General features: G+C 37.7%; 1 protein-coding gene across 1 annotated transcript; it reads left to right on the plus strand.

The window, feature by feature from the left end:
• The first annotated feature begins 6,305 nt into the window (after positions 1 to 6,305).
• Positions 6,306 to 20,624, plus strand: LOC145778638 (uncharacterized). Its single transcript, XM_082590171.1, has 5 exons — positions 6,306 to 6,541; positions 16,505 to 16,596; positions 17,620 to 17,721; positions 19,193 to 19,334; positions 19,622 to 20,624. Exons 1-5 carry the CDS (start codon positions 6,515 to 6,517, stop codon positions 19,898 to 19,900), a joined length of 642 nt encoding a protein of 213 aa, XP_082446297.1. The 5' UTR covers positions 6,306 to 6,514; the 3' UTR covers positions 19,901 to 20,624.
• Positions 20,625 to 21,215: the final 591 nt, after the last annotated feature.

A 21,215-nucleotide genomic window follows, 5' to 3' on the forward strand; every position in this document is an offset into this window, starting at 1 on the left:
CGAAACCATTTCTTCAGTTCAGCATTAAAAAGTTACCAAATCTGTTACTAAACTCAGCCAGTGCCAGTCTTTGGGGTGTGCAAACCGTGCGATCGCACAGGGCCCGCAAATTAGGGGGCCCACAATTTACTCAGAAAATGCTGTAATTTTGTCATTTCCAATGGAAAAATTCAACAAAGGAATTAGCAACAAGAAAACATAGGGACTCAACGCCCAACGGGTGCAACCTATTTCGTCCCTTGAACATTTCGTACCCTGAAAAGATCGAGAAAAAAAGCAACAGAGCCAAAGTCACTGATCGGAGTTGCCGCAAACATTTCAAAATTTCTCTCGATCTTATCAGGGGACGAAATAGGTCAAAATTTGATTTTGTTACTCCCATTTCAGGGTACCTAATTGGGGTACGAATTTTTCAGGGGACGAAATAGGTTGCATCCAGACTCAGCATAGCTTTATTTCCAAAAAATGCCAAAGAAAGGATGATCTTATCCTTTCGCTATGCCACCAGACAGCACCATTTTACAGTAATATTCACACTCAAATGTTTGTTGAACATGCTCTCATAATGCCCCAAATTCAAAGTAATTTTTCAAAATTTTCTGGGGGAGGCCCCCCAGACCCCCCGCTGACCATCAAACTACCACCTCCCCTTTCAAAATATCTATCTACGCTACTGAATTGGATCATTGTCATTGGGACCCCCGCAAAGCATGTTTCGCACAGGACCCGAAATACCCTTAGACCGGCACTGACTCAGCCTTGTGCTTGTTTTTGTTTGTTGTATCCAGACTTACGTCCGGTTGTTGAACATTCAGATTGAGTGGACGGGAAGGCAAGGAATCCAATCTTCGTGACCACCTTCATGCCTTTAAGTGTCTTACCAAAGACATAGCCGCATGCTCTTGAGCGGTGTCGAACCGGCGCCCTTTCGAAACGTCGTTCCAGGGCGCTCACCACTCGGCAATGCAGCCGACGTGCTGACTTGTGCTGACTGCCAAGAGCACTGCTCATTTTTGCATAGCCTACTGCATTGTAGCCTATGCCTTTGGCACTTGCTGATTTGTTTGTTTTCTTTCCACAATGGTAAGAATTCAATTGACTCGTTTAGGCGGCGGTTGATAATCTGTGGCATGAATTAATGGGGCGAAATCAATGGCGAAATACGTGTTTATCGAGTTTGAGTCAGCAGCCGCAGCGTTGAAATGTTTGCCTAGCCTGATAAGGTGAAATCGATTTTAAGTTTGTCTCGAAGTTAAAAAGGTTGTGGATAGCAAAAAATTTGTGAAGGGGGGGCTAACAAAAACATTGTTATTGCGATATTGCTTTTGAATATAAATAATTGGCTAAAGCCCCAGAAATGTTGTCATATTTTTGAACATGGTATCATTACAATATTAGAGTGACTTTCAATTAGGCCTACCATATTTTCATCACCCAAAAAGAGGACATCTTTAGTAAGCAAGTAAAATGCCAGTGAATTTTTACGTTTAAACAATTTTTACTTCTTGGATGTTATAAGCAGGCGCGAATCTAAGAGTTTTTTTCGGGGGGGGCCAGAAAATTTGAAAATCAATTAAAAAGAAAGAAAAAGCTAAACAGATATGAACAATGATACTACCCTACTACGACATATACGATATGCTAGAAAATAGACATTAAGACAACCATTTTCATCAATTGTGATGCCGAGGGACTAATATCAGCTGTTTAAAAGTATATTAAACCATTTGATGCGGAAACATACAATTTTTCACAAAGGTTCGGAGGGGGGCCCGGGCCCCCCCCCATAAATCCGCGCCTGGTTATAAGCCTATGTACCAAAAGTGACAAATAAAAATCAACATATTCATTTGTCAGACACAGTCATTTTGCTGTTCAGTTGATTTTCACAGAAAACATGCGTTTTACATTTGCATTTTGAGCCATAGCTTATTGCAGATAAAGAATTGCTCGATTTTTAACAATTCATTAAAAAAAATCTATAGTTATGCAATGTTTGAACTATTTGTCCATTTTCTATTGTACCATCATTTAAACAAAGTTAATGCAAGCTAGCTATCAGGTTTTAAGACGCCTTTGCACTAGCTTTGGTATAAATTAGATCGAACAGTTTAGCATCATCAATGCCAACATTTTTCTCTGACAGATACTTCCACACACCGTTGAAAAACGTTATCCTATTCTTTGGTGTAGGACAGCATAAGCAATAAGCATCCAGTCAAAGGATGTGAACTCGGAAAATGAAATTAGTGGTCTATTCTCCAAATATAGGCAACACAAGAGTCGAACAATAGAAATACATCTGATATGGTCAACGAGTAACACTGCCTTCGTTTGCCACAGAAATAAATGTATCCACTACATCTACAGCAATGTGGTGTCGAGGAACAGACCGCAGACCACATCATCAATAACTGTACCATCTTCAAGCCACCTAACGGAGTGGAAGGTCTGCGCGTCATGGATGATGAAACCAAAGACTGTCTGCTCTCTACTAGCCTTCCAGTGTAGTCCGGGAACATCGTGAATCTGGGGTGGTAAAAGGATAGACCCTCGGCCCCAGAGGCTCACACGACGACGACGAATAAACATTTTTCTAAAACAAGGATAGCCTACTTCTACCACAGCCCACAGAAAACATACTTTTCCCTTTTGGTATGGTTGCTTAGCCTTATTTAGCTTTCGCCAAGGTCACATAAAAATAAAACCTTGTTGAAAACAATAGCAAAGCAAGAAAGAAGACATTTCAGCATTTTCAAGTGTCCTCGGAGGACAATTCATTTTTAATGAAAAAAGAGGACAAATCCTCCTAAAAGAGGACATATGGTAGCCCTACTTTCAATGTTCTTCTGGCTTGTACCCAAATTGAATATGGGCTGCTACCGTAGGCCTATAGCCTAGCCTATTATCTGTAAAAATCATTCTTCACCAACCTGGTTATAATATCTCGAGTGAACCCATTATAACCCCTTAACGCGGGTCATAGCCTACCTATGTAAATTTACTTCAAAGTTTTAAGAACGCAGGATTCGACAAGCAATGATTGAAACGCAATTTGATAGCCGTGTGTTCTAACAGAAAAAGTGTTATGCTTGGCAAATTATCTGGAGTTAGCATAAGGCTTGAAAAAGGCTTTCCAGATGTTATCATTTGGCACGGTTTGAGTCATCGTTTACAACTCGTGTTGAATAATTTTATCCAAGACATAAAACACTGCATCAATTCAAAATATTTGTTGATGAAATTTGCAAGATATTTTATTGGTTTTGTGATCGTGCAGACTGCAGATATTATGTAAATAGCATTTTTTTAAATTTATGTCTGGCAACATTGAGTTGGGTGAAAGTTAGTACATGAGCAAAGATTTAACAAAGAAAAACCAGAAGTCGCAAGATAAAAGGAGGTATAGTTCTTCCTTGCTGCCTATTATGTTTTTATAAAATGTAGGTCTTTTATTTCAATTTTCGTTTTAGTAAGTTATACTTTGGTTTTCTTTCTAGCTTATGCTTTTTCTTTGTTAAATCTATTATCATGTATGGTGGCGCTATGGTGGCATGTCGGCTGCGTAGCCGAGTGGTGAGAACGTCTGCGCGACGTTCGAAAGGACGTGGGTTCGACACCGCGCCAGAGCACGCGGCTGTGTCTCGGCGAAAGACACTTAAAGGCAAGCCAAAAATAAAGGAAGCAGCTGACTCGAAGACTATATGTCGCTTCGCTGCTTCCTTGCAATTTGACGTCTGTTGTATCGCATCTGTGATCGCAGTGTACTGTATGTTATCGCAATGGGCGCAAATAAAAGCATGATTATTATTATTATTATTATGTCTTAACTTTTACAACAACAGCCAAGAGTTGGGTAACAACTAGAACATCACACAACTAAGGCGAAAGAGAAAATTAAAAAAAGAAAACTAATTGGGAAATAGTTAAAACATCGCACTCTCCAGTTTTTTGGCGCTAAAAGTAACTACTTTCAATTCTGTCATTTTCGCAAACCATCATTTTTCCCGATTAGTTTTCTTTTTTCAATTTTCTCTTTCGCCTTAGTTATGTGATGTTTTAGTTGTTACCCAAGAGTTGAGACTTAAGCAGAAAATAACAGTTAACCTCTCAAGTACATGTAGCTCCACACAGAGTGAAATTTACATGTCTTTTAACTCTTTTTTATTTCTTTAAAAGTATTATTGACTCAAAAAGAATGTCTAAAAAGACATTAAGAAAAGTAACTACGGACAAAGGCCAGTGTTTCGATCTTCAGATCTCTTCAGTGTAGTAAAGTGAAAGTAGAAAGTTGTCTTGAAGCGTTGGTTGAGGTGATGATTTGAAACTTGAGTGATTGTTGTGAGACAATGAGACTGGATTTAAGTTTTAAATTTGGACCTCAGCGAAACGTAGTTTTACAGCCTATTAAAAGGTGTGATTGTTTTAAGAGAATTTGTGCTAAGAAATGGCAGGAATTTGTTAAAAATAAAAACTAGAAAAAAAGACAAGAATTAAAAAAGACAAGAATAATTCTTGTCTTTTTTTCTAGTTTTTATTTTTAACAAATTCCTGCCATTTCTTAGCACAAATTCTCTTAAAACAATCACACCTTTTAATAGGCTGTAAAACTACGTTTCGCTGAGGTCCAAATTTAAAACTTAAATCCAGTCTCATTGTCTCACAACAATCACTCAAGTTTCAAATCATCACCTCAACCAACGCTTCAAGACAACTTTCTACTTTTACTTTACTACGCTGAAGAGATCTGAAGATCGAAACACTGGCCTTTGTCCGTAGTTACTTTTCGTAATGTCTTTTTAGACATTCTTTTTGAGTCAATAATACTTTTAAAGAAATAAAAAAGAGTTAAAAGACATGTAAATTTCACTCTGTGTGGAGCTACATGTACTTGAGAGGTTAACTGTTATTTTTTTATTCACTTGTTGATTCATTCATATCAGTTAGTATCCTCTGGGGATCCTTCTCTTGTATCATGGGCCAATCCTATAGATGTTTGCTGGTACACCCCTTCATTTTCTTTGAATTTTTAAGCAGAAGAGTTGCCAGTTCTGCGATTTTCACGCGGAATTGGGTTAATTCAGGGTTGCCTATTTGGCTTTTTTGAAGCCAGAATTTGAGAATCTGGCTGTTTTTCAACTCCCTTGGCTTATTTTTTTTTAAATAAAAAAAAGCCAGAAAAATTAGGTAGCCACTTTAACAAGTCGAAATTCTGCCACTGCGATTGACTACAATGCTACCGCCAACCAATCAGAACATGTTATAAAAGGATACCGTCCAATTGTGACTCATCCAGAGAGTGAATGCTTGTTTGGAACTTTATTTGGCAAATACAGAAGAAAAAGAGCAATAGCAGTAGTGGGAATCGAACCCGCGTCAATGAAATGACTACTTTCTAGCCCTAACCCTAACCTCTAAGCCAACCAGCTGACAAAAAACCATCACTTAATTTGCTTTCTATCATCTTTTTTCGCCATTTTTTACGTCACTTAAATCGTAGCTTATGATTGGTTGGCGGTTTCATTCTAGTCAATTTCAGTGGCAGAATTTCGACTTGTTAAAGTGGCTACCGAAAAATTAGGCTTTTTCTGGCTTTTTTTCATGTTTCATCGATTTTTTGTCAAATTAATAAAAAGCCAACATAATTTTGGCTTAATTTTATCTTTCCCGATTTTTTTTTAGAAAAGAAATTCACTCAGCGTCAATCGGAGCAGTAATTTCGATGTGAGGGCTGCGGCCTCTCATAAAATCGATTTCTATTAAAATATTGAGACTGTTGACCGATCCTTTGATACTTAGACAGTGCAGATAGATCAGTACTTTATACTTCGTTGTATTGTTGTACCGAATGTCGTTTTGAAGCAATTTTCTAGTTGCTTGTCTTTTCATTAACTATGTTTCTGCGTTGTTGCTGAAGTCAAAGTTCGGTGGGACACTATTTGGTTGTGCACTTTTTATATGTGTATGTTTATTAATGAATACTAATTGGCTTTTTCAGCTATTTTCTACTGGCTTTTTTTGTGGCTAAGTCTGGCTTTTTTTGGCGAAGACAGGTTGGCAACCCTGGGTTAGTTTTATTTTGAAGTCGCTGGAAAAGTTTAGCAGTCGAGGTTTTTTCTGTTTTGGTTTTCTTCCAGTTTTACCTATTTTTTTCAATTTTGACTATTTTTTTTTTAAATTTGTCACATTTTAGGCTGCTTTTGGCCTTATTTTATGAATTGAACAAGCAATCAATCACAGCTGTTGATGGTGACAGGCCTGGATGTACAGGTCTTATTAATATTGAATTGAAGTTTTTGACCTGGTTGTAAACTTGTGATCCTGATTCAATGTAGGTGCATGCCAGACAGGTACTCTCATTTGGAAGCCTAAATGAATTTAGATTACTTCTGTGTTTTCTGTTATATACATTTTATAGGCATAGTTTAAAACTTGATTATCATACATTTGAGAGTTACTATATATCTGGAAAGTTGTTGTTGGAGAAACATCTTATGTACATGACAAGAAAAAAATGGTTAAAGAAAACACTAGCAAAAAGGTTTGTTTCTGTTTTATATTCATTGATTTGTAGGCCAATGTTACTTTCACAAACAATATGCATCTCATTTTTTACCTTTTCACTATTGTCAATATAACGGTGTAAAAAGGTAGTTTCATATGGATGCAACCTAGTTCGTACCCTGAACAGTTCGTACCCTGAAAATATCAAGAGAAAACTTTACAAAAAGCCGAAGTCGCTGATTGCAGTTTCCGCAAACATTTTAAACTTTTCCCCCTGAAAAGATCGAGGGAAAGATAGCACAAAGCCGAAGTCGCTGATTGCAGTTTCCACTAACCGTAACCCTATCCTAACGCTAACCCTCGCTCATCGCAGTTTCCGCTAACCCTAACCATAGACTAATCTAGGTTCTAACCCTAACCTTTGCTGATCGCAGTTTCCGCAAACATTTTTCCATAGTTTCTGCTAACCCTTACAGTTAGCAGAAACTGCTAACCTTTACCTTAACCATAGAGTAATCTATGCTCTAACCCTCGCTGATCGCAGTTTCAGCAAACATTTTTTCGTAGTTTCGCAGTTTCCGTTAACTGCAGTTCCCGGTAACCTTTACCCTAACCATAGAGTACTCTATGCTCTAACCCTCGCTGATCGCAGTTTCTGCAAATATTTTTCCGCAGTTTCCGCTAACCCTAACCCTCGAGTTTGTTTGCGGAAGCTCCGATCAGCGAGTTTGGCTTTGTGTTATTAAACTGCGATCAGCGACTTCGGCTTTTTTAAATTTTTTCTCTTGATCTTTTCAGGGTACGAACTGAGGGTACGAACTTGGTTGCACCCATTTCATATGCTGTCTCCCTTGATGAATACAGACGAAATCGGTTAATAGTATACGGTACTGCTTAAACGTATCAATCGTTTATTTGAATCAAAACCTAAAATCCCAAACCAAATCCAATCTAATGTTAAGTAAAAACATTGGTCAAACGTATACCGCTTAAAAGAATAAGTCGGATAAAAGCATCAGGATTTGCTTCACGTTTGCCTACTTCATTCATTTAATCGTATAATTGTACCCGTAAGCAAGAAGAGAATGTCTCTTTTTGTCTGCAATTTTCAAAGGCGAAATGAAGCAAAGGTGTGACAGACACAAGCGATCAAAACAAAGACAAGTGTCTGTAATCCCAGGCCATAATCTTATGTGCTAGACATCGCACTGCAAACAACCAATTTTCGCACAGCTGGGTTTCATTAAAACAGAAGAGCAGACAAAAGGAATAATCACACTTCCTAATAAAGAAGTTTAAATGCTTTTGATGTCATCTGTCGGCGACTGGCCTTCCAAGGAATGGACGCCGACGAATTATTTCGGCTTGAGAGGGAAACACAGCCCTCGAAATTCGTTTTTGTTGATGGCGGACAAACGTGTCCGGTCTGAGCAGCTATTTCGGCGGACAAATCAAGTCTCACGGCGGACACACCAGTTTTAACATCGATCGTCATGTTTAATCAATTTATTTTGATAATTCTTCGCTATTTGAGAACTATAGCTACAGTTTGGAAGGCTTTTTAAAATTTCAGCGAAGTCACTCTGAAAGGCTTTCATCAGACCAACGACGTGCGCTTGAAGAGTCAAAGCGCCGTGTAGCTGCATAATACGCCGCATAACTGATTAACTTTCACCGAACGAGGTCGTACGGCTTCTTGCGTCACAATGCTCTGGACACGAGTCGGAAAACTCCCACACTAACTCTACTATTTTCTGCTGTGCAAAGTTTCACTAGGCTTCTTTCTTTAGGTTTATTTTTGCGTGTCATGTGAGCGAAAGTGTCAAAGAGCGAGTAGGTTCATTGCCTTCATTCTCACTTTTACAATTTTCCCTGTGTTTTTTCTTTCTTACAGTAATACCAAAAGTTAACAATTTTTTTTGCATCTTGCTGTAATAGCCTACTCGTGTAATCTAATTTTGTAACCAAGCTTGCCTTATCAATATTACTCAGAGATCGAAGCCAGACATTGTGACGTAAGACTTGAACTAAGTTTCGTGTGATTAGTGTAAATGTACGGTACTCCCATCGATTCTTAGCGAAGAATTCACTTTTGTTACGCTGATTCAATGTAATCCATCGTTGAAGCAACGTAAAAATGGAAGGTTTTCCTTGAACGGAAGCTAAGGGATACAATATTTACATTTTCTAGATGCGCAGAAATTATATTCTCGCAATAATTGTTCGTGCTGTGCAATGACGATTTGTATCGCTAATTCTTGTATTATTTTTCGGCGGACAAATATGACCGATCTAGATGGTACTTCCCGCGGACATCACATGCTGTGACGGCGGACATGTCCGCGGTGTCCGCCGTGAATTTCGAGGCCTGGAAACATGTCCAAAAGTTTAAACCAAAAAACTTTGGAGAATTTTTTTAAAATTGCTGAATAAAAGTAGCCTACTGCTGTGAAATGCAGTGCGTAATTTCATTTGTGCAGTTTCGTTCAGTTGAAGAACACTGCAAATTAATTATTTTACCAGACAGCGCAAAAAACTTGAAAAAAAAAACTTTGTGATTTCAAAACAAACAATAAGTGTGAGCTGTGTTTTTCTACTATACCCCTATTTTTGTAGGCCACATTCCGTTCTCAAAACTACACAGCTGGTAGGCTAAAAATAGCACGCTTGAATCAAAAACTTTAACGGCCAAAGTTCGCGTTGTGACGTCACAGAGATCGGTGAGATGAAAACAAGTCCGATTGCAGCAGTTTGCAGAAAAATGCTTTGATCGTTCAAGCTCTTCCCAGTCAGCAAAGCTGGTCTTTTTTACATTGATTCAACGTCTGCAGACAATAAATCAATGTAAAAAGAAGCAGTTTTGCTGGCTGGAACATATCCCATAGTGTTATGTAACAGAAAACTAGTAAACTCTTTAAAGTTTAACCAGAATTGTAAACAGTTGTAGGAAGCACTGGCGCCGACTTACGGGGTTACGGGGTGGCCACGCCACCCCATAACCGCTGTGGCGGGGTGGCAGCCACCCCGCTTAGGTTACATTACTTACTGCAAATAAATGTAATTTGAACGAACGTTTAAATCTTTTTTTGATCATTTGTTTTCGCTTCAAGTCAATGTAAAGCAAGAGGTGAACTAATACAGTATTGCGAAGAAAATGATTGTTTTTGTCACAAGCATGATACTCGCGTAACATCAAGCAAGGTACGTGAAGATTACGCAACACGTGGCTACGAGTTTTTTCCTTGTTGTTGCGATCGTTTTATTTGTTACTTGTCATAAGTCATTGTTACATTTGTTAGGTTTACAATGGGATTTATTAATCAATAAAATACGATCTTTCCATTGCCTCCCTCAAAAATCTTTTTTGAAATTTTTTAAACTGCTCAATATCGCTATAAATTATGCCAGCTATAAAATACTTGGAAATAAAATTATCTCGATGATTTATAGCTCCATCCTCCACCCCCTAAATGAATATTTATTTTCAAATTTTATTAAAAAAATGCAATTTTTGAAACTTTTTGAGTTTTATTTAAAAAGTGCACTTAGTAAAGTAGCAGTTTTAACGTTCTGCAAATTTACACGTTTACATGATTCTATTCGAGGAAAGCTACACCCTCTGCCAATTCCCAATAATGAAAGCAACCTTTTTCAATTCGTCAAGATTTTGCATTTTGAATTATTTTCCGATTTCAATTGGAGTGTACTGTCATCTACTTCTTGCTTTAATTTCTGCTTTGTTATCTACTTTATGCAGTAATAATGTAATATTGCGTGTCAATGCGTGACAAATTGTGAGGCGGGAATTTATTGGTCTTACATAGGAGTTGCTTGTTACATCATAGAAAAAATTACGAAAAGATGTCCTGTAAAAGTTTGAGGAGGGAATTTATTGGTCTGACATAAGTTAGGAGTTGCTTGTTACATCATAGAAAAAATTACAAAAAGTCGTCCAGTAAAAGTTTTCCCCGACATTCCAGTTTTATTCAGCTTAAAGATGCCACCGAAAAAGCGTTCAACTGTCGCAACTGTTTGATCTATTTGCAAGCAATGAAACAAGATCATTAATGCTTCCAAACGTGGTCTGCATTGTGAAAATATACTTATCGTTGCCTTCCACCACCTGCGAGGCGGAGCGATCGTTTAGAAGTGCACTCAGGCGCATAAAAACCTACTTGTGATCTACCATGACGCAACAGCGATAGAACCACATCCTAATTTTAAATGTTTATCAAGCTGAAGCTTAACGGTTACAACTTGACCAGTTGATTAACAGTTGGATTGACAGAGCTGCCGTTCGCAAAAATACTTTTGCCAAATGTTAAGTGTCAGAGCGACAACGTAACAATAAAATTCACGACATACTTCCTGTGCTTTGTTGTAAAGTGGCTTTGTAAATAATCGAGCTACAAATCAGGTGTGAAAAGACAATTGCACCTACGAAACACGCTTAGTAAAAAACAAAAACATGCAGTTTGAAAGTTTTTAGGTTGCCATATTGTGCTATCCGCCACCCCGTGCAAAAATAAAAGTCGGCGCCTATGGTAGGAAGTATCAGTTTGTAATGTGCGTTGCAGCTTAGTCAGCATAGACGTCTTCTCAACAATTACGTCATTCACCACGAACCTTTTTTTTAGCAAATTGGTTAAACGAATCAATCGTATAATCGTATCAAAACGTCTGGCAAATAGGTGATACGATTAACCGATTTCGTCTGTATAATAAATTTCATTTGAAAACCTTGTTTTTCTCTGTCAATCTTGGTGACTGGTGTAACAGTCCAGGAGTTACTGCGGTCCAGAAGTTACCATAACTTTCAGATTGTACATAGTAGTCCAAAAGTTACTGCCAGACCAGAACTGACCAAACGAAGGTTGCCAGATACAGCGGCTTCAACAAAAATTAGATGAAAGTTAAAGCAAAACCTTGCAATAAAAATCAATGTTGTGTTTGAATAAAAAATATGTGAAACAAGGCATTGCTTGGAATGTTTGCATCATGGCAGTCTTCAGTACAGGCCTCAATAGTAATACATCATGCAAACTTTGAATTTGATTCTAGGCAGACTTGTTTGCGTTTGATAACAGCTAAATTGTAAAAGTTATCTGCTTGTCTGAGTTACAGTCTGACTGGATGATGGCTTTTGCCTGAAGATGGGTTTCTTTTATGTCCGGTTTTCTTTCTCCATCCTATTATTATTATTATGACTGCTCATCCACATCAATATTGGAACTGGCAAATTCAATCCACAACACTTCTCATTAGGCTGTCATTCATTACTACATGCGTGCTTCTCTCTGTTTTTGTTTTATCTTTTGCTATTTGTTTTTTGGGTTTTGTGGCCGTGCTACCGTAACTACTGATATTTTTCATTCAGGCAGATCAACTAGCCTACTACATAATTTTTCATTCAGGCACGTTTTAAACCTTTCAAGGTTTTGCCACCTTTTCCCGTTCGTTAACGTGCTGGTAGGTCTATATCGATTTTTGTAGTTAGTATCTTTTTCGTCCCGGACACGTTAATAACAAAAAATAAAATGATTGAATGATTGACTATATTTTGGTAATTTATACTACCTGTTTGCCGCTGGCAACATGCAAAATGTCAACTAGATTTTGATAGTTGTGCTGAAACTCATGTGACAACCTGGCAACACAAGTGCAAGTAAAATTATATAAAAGGTAAAACTATAATTATTGGCTAAATTCGATCAAATTTGCTTATCATTGTATGCAAAGACAAGGTACTTATCGACAAAGTATGAAAATATAACTCATTTAAATTCTTAAGTGCTTTGAAACAAATATGTCTGCAAAATCTTTAAAGTTCTTCGCATAGCCAATGACCTCATCAGCCAGAATTATGCGGTTCACTCTGAAGCCTAGTTAAGTACGGTAGTTATATAATGTGCAAAAAAAGTTGTAACTGCATAATGTTCTACCCAATTGGGGACCGTTCAAATATTACGTAACGCTATCGAGGGGGAGGGGGGTTTATGAAAAGCGTTACGTTAGCGTCACATTGGGGGGAGGGGGTTCAAGCAAAACGTTACGTAACGCTTACGAGTACGGTAGTTTATTTGTGCTGGCTGGTATCGTAGGCACGCACACTATGGCACGCACACTGTGGCGCCTGGATATTTAGGTGCGGAGCACTGTGGCGCCCATTCATTTAGGTGCTATTCCTAGTTAAGTCTGCAGATTGTATCAGCTTGGCAGGTAGGGCAATGCTTTTCACACAAAATGTTATTTTGAACAGAAAAATATATCATGGCTTCCGTGCGTGAAGCTGCTTAAACCGGCAATGCTTTTCACACAAAATGTTATATTGAACAGAAAAAGATATTGTCTTTTAATGCGCGTGTTCGGCATTTATTTGTTGTTAGTCCAGGTTTGTGTCAGTGATAGCGTTATCAATGAATATTCAAGTTTCCGAACATGACTAAAAGTGAAGAAAAAGAAAAGAGCAGAGAAAAAAGCAGATAACTGTGCCAATCCAACCTTCTGCAACCTGTAGTGATGAGCAGCTGCAAAGAATAATAGAGTTAGCAGTCTTTCTTTGCATTTTCTACTTTAAGCCATGGTTCACTGCTCCTTTGACCGTTGAGTCACCCAGCAATGATTTAATGTTGATGATGGATCGTAACACGGGCAAGTATCCTAAATTGTTTAAATCATTGGCAGTAGTTGTTCCAGGCTAAGCTTGGCAACCATATTTGGTACCTGGCAGAGAGACTTGTAGTCTTTAGCTTGTTTAGCCAAGAAGTTTCCATAATTGAAAAAAAAATCTGCTTCGCAAATCATGGTTAAGTATCAATGGAGTCAGCATCAATGAACTCGAACAACCTCCCAATCCAAAGAGTTACTTAAGCCTATTATACAGCCACAGACACAAAGTTTAAAAGATTTGTTTGGTCCAGATTCATTTACTTTATTTTCCCTCTTGGAGGTCTCTCCCGACTTTTTGCACTTTCCTCCAAGGCTATTGGAACAAAATGAAAATTTTACTTCTATCAAGCAGAAACTCAGCTTCTTCCGTGTCACAAACGATGCAGATAAGCGAGCGTTGGGAATGGTAACAAATTATCACTCCGATAAAGTAACCAAGTCTGAAGAAAAAAAAGGCCGTATATATGTACAGAGTTGTACAAGATCTACACAAGCAACAAACCATGCTGGCTGGAAGTTCTGCACAAGATAAATGTACAAAAAAAGTTATGTATGCCATAAGTTGGTGAACTGAGCAACAAAATAGTAACAGGCTGATTTTGCCTGAACCGTTGTCATGCATTTTGTGTCCATTATTGTAATGCTATGGATAATTGGATGTACAAATTAAAGGCAGCATTTTTGCAAAACTTCATATGGTAATTGTTTGCTTTTATATGTTTGCTTCAGTGTATTATACTAACAGAAATGCTTTTAGCAGCATTATGAATTTGTTTTTCTTTGCCCTTTTTCTAAAAAAACCCATAAATTTCCAACTTTTTTAAGCATTTTTGCAGAAAAAGGGCTTTGATGTCATTTTGCTAGCCCATAGATGATTTTAGATTGCAGAATAGACTTCACAAGCCTTGATTTAGTGGGGATAGACACCAAAACCACTAGCCTGCACCCACTAGAAAAAAAATTATAGCCAATTTAAGGAATTTTGGTTCGGCGGCCACTAGAGAGCTCTTGGATAGGGGTCAAACGGGGTCAAAAAATGTTTTTTCAAGTACCAATGCAAAAGATAGCCCAAACTGCAACTTTTGGCAAATGCACTAAGCTGAACTCAAAAATTCATTTTTTTTGATCCACCCTAACCAAGGGTCTCAAACACGCGGGCCGCATGCATGACAAAAACGTTACGTTGGCGTCACATGGGGGAGGGGGGTCAAAAATTTGGAAAAACAGCGTTACGTAATATTTGAACGCTCCCTTGCAGGTTTTTTCAAATCAATTTCGAAACAGTATGCCAACTTGCAATAGTAGTTACTTCTGGACTGCTACAGCGGAGTGACAGTCAAGAAGGGCTTCCAGACTAGAAGTTAAAAGGGCTGCCAGATGCGTCGGCAAAAGATACAAAATCGAAAAATTTGGAACTAAGTTAAATTGAATTGTTGCTTTCAAACTACAGTAGAACTCGGTTAATCCGGATTCGATTTGACCGGCGATTCCATCCGGATTAGGCGAAGATCCGGATTAACCGATGACGGTTTTTATCAAGCTTGACGTTACCTAGATAGAAGGGTATCGGTAAAAATCACCGAAATTGAACGCATTAGTGTGGTCATCTGTCAATTCCGAGACGCGCGATCACCATATTAGTGATAGGATTCTTTTGAAATGCAGTAGCCTATGCATGTAAAACGATTGTATTTGTAGACTCTGCGTCTAACGCAAGAACACACTGGCAAAAGTTATATCTTCAGACATGCGTGTCGGAATAATCTGTAGTCACTCAAAACTTTTGAAAACAGTTACGGAAGACGAGTTTCTTTGGAAAACTTATAAAAAATCAAACAAAGTCTTCTATTGGAAAAACATCACCGACATACCGCCGAAAATTCCACCGACATCTTTTCAAGTTACAGTACGAGTTTGGGCATTTGCGCAGGAATTTTGCGTTAGGAGGGATTACTGTTCATGAAAAGAAGAAATCCGCAATAATTTATTGCGTCACATTAACGGAACAATAGATAAGAAATTTCTCGCAATAAGCCACGTTACGTTTTAGCATAAAATGGCAAAACTGTCTGGAAAATCCGGATAAAGCGATAGAGAAAGCGCAACTTTTGTCCGGAATAGGCGAAGATCCGGATTAAATAATCTGGATAATCCGAAGCTGTTTCTTAAGAAAAAGATTACAAATCATTTGTACTTCCAGTTTCATCCGGATTAGGCGAAGATTCGGATTAACCGAATCCGGATTAACCGAGTTCTACTGTAATGCATAATTTTTAGTTAAAATTAATCAATGCTTAAAATTGTCACTGTCACTGTGACATTTTGAGGGTTAAAAATTTCATTAATCTTCAAAAAGAAAAAATTATGAAATATTTGGCGACCCTGGTCATTTCTAGACTGCAGCGACACCGGTTCTGTGTCAGTAAAGTTCAAAGCCTACACAAGTATGTGCAACTGCCAGGATTACGCTCTCAGAACGTTTCTCGCTTTGAGGATAAAAATTCCAAATAATCAATAAGTAAATAGTCTACTGATCTAACAGTTTAAATTCCTGAATGAGACTGTTATTCAAGTATCTAATCTAAAATAAAGATAACGTCTTTTGGTGTGAGCTGGACTATCACAAGGTGTTGCAATCGATAATTAGGATTTATTTTGTGGAAAGGAATTTATTATAATAGAATGTAAAACTTTCTGGTAGTTCAACTTCTTTTACACCAGAGGAGCATACTGTGTTTTTAAAAGTTTAATTAGGTGGGCTATGTGCTTGTAAAATTGTTCTTGTAAAGTCTTGTAAAGCATTATTATCTATGTGGACATTAAGTTGCATTATACTGTTAACCAAACGTTGTTGGTGTTTCTGATAGTGTAGTCTAATGTTTTTTCTGCTCACTGACTAATGATTTTTGTGCAGTTTTTTTTTTTATCTGATTATTCTTGTATTTTGTCTTAAATCTTTCCAAACAACAAAATAAAGAGAAGTTTTGTGATAACAAAATTTCTTTTCTATGTGCCAGTATTTAAATGAAAGCAAACAACACGATGCACTTATCATAACAATAAAGGAAAATACGAAAGGCAAAATTGTGTTTTGTACTAGGTTATATTTAATGTTTACCCAGCATGTGAAACAATGATTGACATAGTAGACAATTAGACATACATACCTTCATTTTGCGTGGTTACTTTCTGTATGTTTGCGTATTGTTCAACTAATACTATGTCATCTCCTTTCCAAATCTATCACAGCAGTGAAATGTATATCAATAAGGACTTAAGGAGGTTTAAGCATTGGTATTTGCATGTTTATGCAGGTATTAATGTGTTGCAGATTGGTGAAATATTCATCACCGCCGGTCAAGCCTTTAGCAAACTAGCAGAATTAACGATGCAACTCAACCCAGAAGTGGAAGCACCACCAGGGTGGGTGTCTTTAGTATGCTTTAGTACAGGGGTTCCCAAACTTTCTGTTCATCGGTACCCTTTGGTCAATTTATAGATTCGCTCGTGTACCCCCAAAATTTTCTCATGTTTTTGGCTTTAGAAAGTTTAGATCTTGCAACAAATTAACAGTAGAGCTGCATTAGAAAACTACATACATGATATTTTGTACCAATCAAAGCACACAAAATTATTCATAACAATGTAATCCAAGGTTAAACAAACACTACAATCAATCAATCAAACGGCTGAATAAGCCCAGCAATCCTAGCTAATGTGATGGATGAGCCTGCTTTTTAGCAACAAGCTCATTAATACGAGGTGAAACATTAGCAACAGCACAACGAAGATCATGTTCAGGTGTTTAAATAAGCGGGGACGACTGGTCGACTGCATTTGCTTTCTAGGCTAGCCTTTGTGATTACGGTTCTCATAGCAAGCAATCAGCTGTTTTGTCTTGTGTGCTGTGATTGGACAAAATAAGTCATGTGAACTTGGTAGTTACTGTAGTTGTAGTTAAAGCTTTTACTGGAGTGAAAATGTGACTTACTAAGGAGTTCTTAATCTCAGGTCTTCAAATTATTAACATCATCAGGTGATAAAAAATATTTTAAGGCAGATTAGAAGTTATGGAAAGAATATCCTTATGGTTAATCTAATGTACCCCTTGACAAGTCGAAATGTACCCCTGGGGGTACATGTACCCCAGTTTGGGAACCCCTGCTTTAGCATTTTAATGCACAAGTTACATCAGCAGAATAATACTTTTACTGTATAAAACATTGCTCACAAGTTGAGTTACCAGTATATATAAAAAAAAAATTGTTGAAGTATTTCCCAAACTGTTACTTCATTTTTGGGTAACTGGGAATAGATTCTTGTTGTAATTGTTTGTAATGGACTGCACAGAACTATTTTAATCTTTTTTGTATTGGATGTAGACTCACAGAATCATCCCATATTTTAACCGCTCTTTTGTTGACATGAATAAAAATACTGCTTCAGGTCAAAGTGGACAGAAGATGAAATAGACATGTTGCGAAATGCAGTTCAATCCTTTGGGTCGGATCTTAATAAAATCAGTGAAGTTGTTAAAACAAGGTCGATGTAAGTGCGCACGTAATTGTTTATGACTTTAAACATTGAGTTTGATGCAACACGAGATACTACTTGCACGGGGATAACATTTTGTCATTGTTTGTTGAGGTTCATGACTCAGTCCTTTTCTAATCTTAGGATTAAGACTAAAATAAGACATTTTAGAGCAGGTGCATGTATTTTGTCCCAAATAAACGACTCATTTGAAATTGCTACTTACAGTCTCAGTGATCAGGCCCGCGCCATGTGGCAACTGTGGAGACGTCTCTATCTGTCAAGCGATGTAATAATCCTTTGTTTTAAAGCAGGGGTGTGCAACGTGCGGCCCGCGGGCCAAATGCAGCCCTCAAAGAAAAATTATGTGGCCCACGAAGATGTGCCAATTTTAAATTGTGTGCGGCCCGCGAAACGTGTTTATAATTTAGTTTAGTCTGGCACGTGTGAACAACTGAACAATTCATTGTGGAGTGGATTATTGTAGATTTCGCACCTTCTGTTAACCATTTTAGAAGTCTCCCATCGGCCACCGCTAATCCATTGTATTTAATTATTTGGAACGTAAAAATGTATGGTCACATAAAAGGCATTATGAACAAAGTACGATTTTGGAAAGCTCACGTACAGACAGGAAATCTTTTCCACTTTCCAACTTTAAGAAACTATGGAATGCATCCTGAGAAAAAACTGAATTTGCTGACCAACTTGAAAAATTGTTGTATGAATTTTTGGCTCTTTTCAAGGACTTCAAATTTCATGAACATTTGTTTGGTATATTTGCTTCGCCATTCAACAGTCAACACAGACATTAACAAAGCACCAGAAGATATAACTGAACTGATTGATCTTCAAGAGAAAACGGATTTGAAAGCAAAGTATTTAGAAATGAATCTTGGCGATTTTTACCGAAAACATTTCAACCAAGATGACTTTCCACATTTGAAATTTCCATGGCTCAAAAATGGCACTTTTTGGCTCAACATATTTGTGCGAACATTTTTTTCTAAAAGGGGCGTCATGAAATCTCTCTATTGATCGGTTCTGACAGACGAACACTTGGAAAATGGACTTCGAATTGCGATCACTTCCATTAAAGTAAATTTGGAAAAAGCCGTCGAGAAAAGAAGCCAGCTGCAAACTTCTCACCAAGCTCGTTTAAAGACTGTGTGACAATAAATTTAAATAGCAGTTTTCTTCAGAAATTTATGCGTCCTAACTTATTATTTCTGGAAGGAGATAACCCCTAATATAAGAATAACATGAATAACAAAAAACTACTCTTTTGTGCCTGCAACTACCAGAAATCATATGTTAAATAAACGTGCGGCCCGCGGTTCCACCCAGTTATATATATCTGGCCCTCCTGTAATAAAGGTTGCACACCCCTGTTTTAAAGAGCAAAAGTGACTTTTATGTATTGTGTTTACAAAGGAATCCATTTACTTTGAGTGCTCGAGTGTATATGGTTGTGTTGTACATTTAGAACTCAGCTGAAAAATGCCATAAAGCGCAAGATCTATGTAGATGCCGGTGTACCTGTCTCAAAGAACCAGCCGCAACAACAACAAGCAAAAAAGCGATTGAGTGAAAAAGGCATCAGTTATGTTCCAGGCTCATTACCCGGGGTAAGAATTATGAAGCTGCTATTTGTTCGTGTATAGGAACCACTTTTGAATGCGTACATGGATAATGATTACAACTTAAACTTTTAGTTTCTTTGCTGAGCCGTGGGTCAGTTCATGCGCTTATTCATTTTAACTTGGTTTATACTAATACCGCTTTGAATATACTTTCGATATGTCATATTCTCAATTTATATTTATTCATTTTAAGATTATTTTGTTAAGAGTATATATGTGAATGTATCGTAAAGTTGTCAGTTTCCTGTTAATTTGTGTTTTGTTGCATGAAGGGCGCTGTGTCGTACGATAATTTTTCAAGCACCTTCTCTGCGGATGGGACAAAGAAATTGAAACTGAATGGGAAGTCAAACCCGGAAGCCTTGAAAGCCGGAAGTGATTGTCCTGTCAAGATCGAGACTCTTGACGATTCAGAAAATTCTTTGAAAAAACTTGATCAGTTTATGAGTAGCTCAGTGGCGCCAACTGTCGGCGGAGTGAGTGACTTGTTTGGCAACATTAACCACCCTCCTCCACTGCCTCCCTTTGATCTTGTTTCCGATCCAAGTTGATCCTTAGATGGGATTTCGTTAAAGAGCGAACATCTTCATTAGTAATCACAAGTTTGTGGTACAAAAGCTGGTCTAGTGTTTCGTGCAAACGAAATTTCGGTAACAATTGAGTGAAGCATTGTTCCTCTGTTTTGAACTGATCCACTGTACTTCTATGAAAGATGACATGTCAACGGTCTGCTCACAATATTCCATTTTATGTAGAGAAATGATCGTTTTCGTGTAGACCCTTCAAGTTTCTTTACATGTAACGGGTAGAAAAATGACGCAGACTACCACTCATGCATGGACCGTTTGGATACATTAGGTTAGAATTATACACGAAACCATATTTTGTTTCCCGTTTTATATATTTTTTTTTTTATTTGTGCCTTGACGCTGGCTACTGACTGTACTATTTTCTTCACAATTCTCTCAGACTTTAAAAAAACAGGTTTAGTTAAAATTCCAATGATATGGCACTGTAGCGATTGCGACAGTAACACCAACCGAATCTCAGGGACTGGTTGATCACGTCTGACCGTCGTACCGGTTTTGCGTTTTGAAAATTTGCTGTGTTGCGATCTACTTTTAAATGTAGCTGTTGTGTTGAAGTCATTAGTCTTTAAATTTTTTCTGACATTGTAGATTTTTGATGGCGTTTATCGTCACGCATAAGTTTCCAGTTGAAATTAAAATAAGATAAACGAATCGCTTGCTGGAGCGAATAAGGTTCATACAGAGACATCTGTAGTGCAGTTTATTTCACAAAAGATTGGAATATTAGTAGCTTTAGTAGTAGTAAGAAAATTTATTTTTATCGTTTTACGCTACAGGTTGCCAGAATGTTTACAGTTTGTAGCCTGTTTGAGTGTTTGTTCACCCGTTGTTCCTATCGTGTATGTTTTCTACTTTCCAGCTCCTTATGACGATCCTGCAAAGGGTGAAACAGGCTGTAAAGGTTACTTTGATAATTAATTTACCCATTCAACTACAATGACTTTTTAAACTTAATTTTCTAGTTGCTGAAATCATCAGAAGTGCGTGAACCTAGCTCTCCGAACCTAGTCGACATAATTGTTTTATGAAAAACGAGTTTCCTGTAGGCTAGGCCTAAATAAGTTAGTAGGCTATAGCCTATCAAACCAGAACATCAATTTATAACAGCAACGACTTAAGCGATTTCTGTTTGTCTGCAATGACGAGCCTTCACAAAAGAAACAGCTCCGTTTCCTCGATCGGTTTCGCTCGGTTTTCGAAAGGCGCTCGGTTTCCAATGATGCAAACCTGGGGCCACCAGTGCTAGGCGGAGTGTGATGTTTAAGACTTCTACTCC

Source organism: Aplidium turbinatum, chromosome 10, assembly GCF_918807975.1.
Source record: "Aplidium turbinatum chromosome 10, kaAplTurb1.1, whole genome shotgun sequence".
NCBI classification, from domain to species: domain Eukaryota; kingdom Metazoa; phylum Chordata; class Ascidiacea; order Aplousobranchia; family Polyclinidae; genus Aplidium; species Aplidium turbinatum.

Coding starts and splice junctions, on each gene's coding strand:
- LOC145778638 (XM_082590171.1), top strand. CDS start 6,515: ATGGTTAAAGAAAACACTAGCAAAAAG. Junction 6,542..16,504: donor AAGAAAACACTAGCAAAAAG/GTTTGTTTCTGT, acceptor AATGTGTTGCAG/ATTGGTGAAATATTCATCAC. Junction 19,335..19,621: donor TTCCAGGCTCATTACCCGGG/GTAAGAATTATG, acceptor TGTTGCATGAAG/GGCGCTGTGTCGTACGATAA.